Genomic DNA, 4,623 nt, shown 5'->3' on the forward strand with positions numbered 1-4,623 from the left:
ATTTTAAACCTGTTTCTTATATATCACTCTGAAAAAAAACATCTTATCTGGGGCCTATCCATGGATTTACAATATAGAATTGTGATGGATCATAACTAGGAATCCTACCAAAAGGTTATTTGAAATTCTTATATTGTTAGCCTGGTGTGCCAACCGAAAGCTAATGAAGTATTTTTCCCGGGTTGATAATCCCGCACTATTTGTTATATATATATATATATATATATATATTCAGTTGCAGGATTCGTAAAATCAAAGTATTTCAACGTGTAGAACGCCAGAAAAGACCTAGTAACTTTCTTGCAATATTCAGTTGTCTGCTGGTTGTGTACTGTAAGTATATACTGAATATATATACACCTACACGTCTATCCGTATATAAGTACACACAGACAAATGAATATTTACATATATAGGTACCGATTTAACACAAACCTATGGGTGGTTTGAAGTGTAACGTACGTATAAAAGAACATAAGTGGTGTTTAAAATTCAGTTTTTGTGAATTTTAAACCCTATTTGTGTGTGTGTGTGTTTGTTTTGAGATGTATCTTACAGAATACATTTTAAAACTAGTTTCTAGCTATCGCTGTGATATTTAAAATACATTGGACGAATGTGGGCCAATGTCTGTTTTCATCATTCCACAGGTAGAAAAGAACGATTCGCTTGATCTAGTTTTGAATTCAGATAAGATCTAACCCACCTGCCTTTGATTGCTTCAGCCACACACGCAAATCCTGTTTTATCCATTCTACTAAAGATGCAGTACCAGTTTACACGGTTCATACTTTGATGTTATATAATCACAACACTAACTTCTTAAGAAAAACGATTTTTTAACCTAAATTCTTTTCTTCTTTCCATTAAAAATTCGACGTTGGGTCGAGGTAAGTTTCCAGAATGGCACAAACTTCTTTGACAAGTCTACCTTAGCACAAATCTTATAGTAAAATTGTCGAAATGGAGTAGCTTATCTAAATACTTCACCCGATTATTAACTTCGTCTTTCGATGACATTCTATAACATGGTGGCCTTGGTTGAGAGATCAAAAGATTCCCAGCTCTGTCGTATGGTAATCTTGGTTGAGAGATCATGAGAATTCCATCTGTGATATTTTTCGTCATGCTTGGCGTATTCAGAATTTACATTATCCAAAATTTCTTTCCTCACTAGCCAAGGCTGTGGTTTGAGGGAGATGCGGTTGCTATTTATACCAGGTTGAATAATTCTGTACAATTTCCTTTGTTCGACCCCGTCATTATATATATATATATATATATATATATATATATGCGTGTATGTGTATGTGTGTAAACATGGGATTGATTAATAGCTAGTTTTATTTTAATTTCGATACAAGGTCAGCCGCTTTGAGGGGAGGGGAGATTCGATTACATGCTCAACTAGTAATTATTTTTATCGACCCAATATGATGAAAAGCAAAGTCAACCCCGGCGGCAAATGAACTCAAAGTACCACTAAGCACTTTATCCAGCGTATTAACGATTCTGCCAGCTCACCAACTTTATAACAATAATAATAATAATTTCTACTATAGGCACAAGGCCAGTAATTTTAGGAAAGGAGCGGGGTCAAACGGTACATATTTTAATGAGCCCGAAAGGATGAAATGCAAAGTCTACTTCGGCAGAATTTGAAATGAGACGGACGAAATGTCCCTAAATATTTTGCAATAATAACCTTTCTTATTAGAGACACAAGACCTGAGATTTTGTGGGTAGGGGATAGTTGATTACATCGACTCCAGGGTTCAACTTACACTTATTTTATCGACTCCGAAAAGATGAAAAGCAACGTCGACTTCGGCAGAATGTGAACTCAGAACGTAGAGCATTTTGTCCGACGTGCTAACGATTCCGCCACTCTCAACATCCACCCGTTTGAGCGACTCAATCGCTCATCACACACAGATATTGAGACAGATTTATTTCATCCACATTTTTTAATGAATCGTAGTTTCACTTTCGCTTTGCTGGTTTGAAAATTTTGATTCTAGACTACCAACCAACAACTTTAGATTCCAAACCATGTGTGTTGAAGTTTGAAAAACAATAAAAAGTTTCAGCAGTCCTGCATTAATTTAATATATTGATGTATGGGAGACTTGTGCGTGTGTTTAAGGATTGCCATTATTATCAGCTCCATGAAATCCTCCATGGATTCCATAGGTTAGCAGGATCTGACGAGCCCAAAACCCACATCATACTCTGATATCTGCTGGAAGCCCTCACCTAACGTCAACCACTTTACAATGAGTACCTAGTGCTTGGGTGGCGGGTGTCTTTTTTTTATCGCACTAGCACTGGTGAGGTCACCATACAGCTGCAAGATTAAGATCTCTTTGGATTGAGTGGAGCTACAGTAGAACTTTAGGCCATATCTATTATTATGCAAATGAAGTTTGGCCAACTCACATGTGGATTTGTGCATAGCAACCAGGAGACAAAAAAATACACAGGAAGTACCGAGATAAAAGCTTTTACAAATGAGGAATTTAAAAGAATGTTAGTTTCCATGGTGTATGAATAATTTTGGGGACGACTGTATAGTCAGTAGATATTCTTGTGATCTCAGCTGAGTGAGTCTTTGGAATGCAGTTGTAGCTACGATAGGAAAATGCTTTCATCGGGAGAGTTCTTCGGTGATCGTGAAACTTACCCGACATTGAAAAGGGTCTCAAAGTCTTGTTGACTATACTACTAAGAAATATCAGTTTCAAAGATTGGCACAAACCAGCAATTTCAGGAGCAGAATAAGCTGATTACATCAACTCTGAAAGGATAAACGGTAAAGTCGACCACGGCAGAACTTGAACTCAGAACGTAAAGACAGACGAAATACCGCTAAGCATTTCGCCCGGCGTGCTAACGTTTCTGCCAGCTCGACGTCTTATGTTACTAAGAAATATTGCCTCATGATTTCTTAGGCTTTGACTTAAATGAAATTAGGATTCACATCAAAAGATTTTTTTTTTAATATAGAAGACATCGTCATCCTCGTTTAACGTCAGTGTTCCTGGCTGGTATGGGTTGGACGGTTTGACATGATATGATAGATCCAAAGACTGCATTGGGTTCCAATGTCTGCTTTGGTATGGTTTCTACGGCTGGATAACCTAACACCATCGTTCCAACAGTACTGCAACTAGCAAGACTACGAAGGCCGAGGAAAAGTGGTTTGGCTTCATGCTCGGATGGGATGGGGGGGGTGGATTAACACATGAGCGAAAGAAGGGCAGGGCAAGATCATGTAGAGGAGTTACATAGCTTCTCTCATTTAGGGGGGAGATAGAGGGAGGGAGAGAGAGAGAGAGAGAAAATGAACAGCAGAAGCTGCAGAGAGATAGTGGCAATGAAGTGTCCAGGTGATTCCTGAAGGAACAAAGTGAATAGAAGAGTGATGGTGGTGGAGATGGGGGGGGGGCATTTTTTGAACGATCACAAGTAAAACCCATGAAGTGAAATGAATTCAAAAACTAAAGAAATTACAATTCTTCAATAATTTTATTTTCAGTAAACAGGAATGTTAGACGCCATTTTTGTTGAATAAAGCTTGATACTTTGACCAAGGTAATTCGTCAGTCCTCTTTGACTAATGAAGGAATTGAGGAGAAATGGATACCAAAATGATTGAAATCAATATTTCAGATTTAATCAAAATGACTGAATTGCTTCCTTAAGGAGATTAAGTTTTAAACCCTTGCAGTCTCTACACCAAGCAGATTGGTAAAAAAGGGTTAATGTTTGATCGACGTCATCATACTACAGATAGCAACATGCTTTTATGGATCTCGATGGTATAACACGGTGACCAAACAGAACTGTGAACGGAAACATTTTTAAGTACAATTGAGCTTTTTATCTTACAAACCAAAAGAGAATGAATGAAATTTAATCGAGAATCTTGCGACTTTTTCCAAAACTCATTCCAGCTTGTGATGCTCCTTTGTTAGTACCATACTGAAGACTAATAACACTGCTTCCAGCATTCAGCTGTTCCTCTGTGAAGTTCCTGACATTAGCTTGAGATTCTTGTGGTCCAAAACCAATTTCTCCATTTGTGCGAGCCTACAAAAGTGGGGGAAAAAAATATTAGTATTCGTATAAATCTGAAGATATTTTGCCCCAAAATATTTAGTGTGCACGAGGAAACTATACAAAACAATGTCTATTTTCCCCTAGGCCCCGTTATAACTTTACAGAAAAATTTATGCCCCACCGGTGGTTGGATAAAAACAAATTTCAAATATTCTATTATAATTATTTTATACAAAAGAATCTACCAGTAACTCTTAAGTACCGACTATCGACTTCTCGAAATTATATACTTTCTGTAAAGAAATATCCGCACTGTTGTTGTTGGCACTCCGTCGCTTACGACGTCGAGGGTTCCTGTTGATCCGATCAACGGAACAGCCTGCTCATGAAATTAACGTGCAAGTGGCTGAGCACTCCACAGACACGTGTACCCTTAACGTAGTTCTTGGGGATATTCAGCGTGACAAGAATGACCCTTTGAATTACAGGCACAACAGAAACAGGAAGTAAGAGTGAGAGAAAGTTACAGGGCTTAGAAAAACTGAAGAACCTCTGCAATAA

General features: G+C 37.9%; 1 protein-coding gene across 1 annotated transcript in view; it reads right to left on the reverse strand.

Moving 5' to 3' along the window:
- Positions 1–3,915: 3,915 nt before the first annotated feature.
- Positions 3,916–4,623, reverse strand: part of LOC128250045 (muscle-specific protein 20-like) — a 4,307-nt gene continuing 3,599 nt past the window's right edge. Inside the window, exon 3 of the mRNA XM_052974711.1 lies at positions 3,916–4,092. Within this exon, the coding sequence (XP_052830671.1) occupies positions 3,916–4,092 (177 nt within the window). The remainder of the gene's footprint in view (positions 4,093–4,623) is intronic.

The sequence above is a fragment of the Octopus bimaculoides genome, chromosome 19 (assembly GCF_001194135.2).
Source record: "Octopus bimaculoides isolate UCB-OBI-ISO-001 chromosome 19, ASM119413v2, whole genome shotgun sequence".
NCBI classification, from domain to species: domain Eukaryota; kingdom Metazoa; phylum Mollusca; class Cephalopoda; order Octopoda; family Octopodidae; genus Octopus; species Octopus bimaculoides.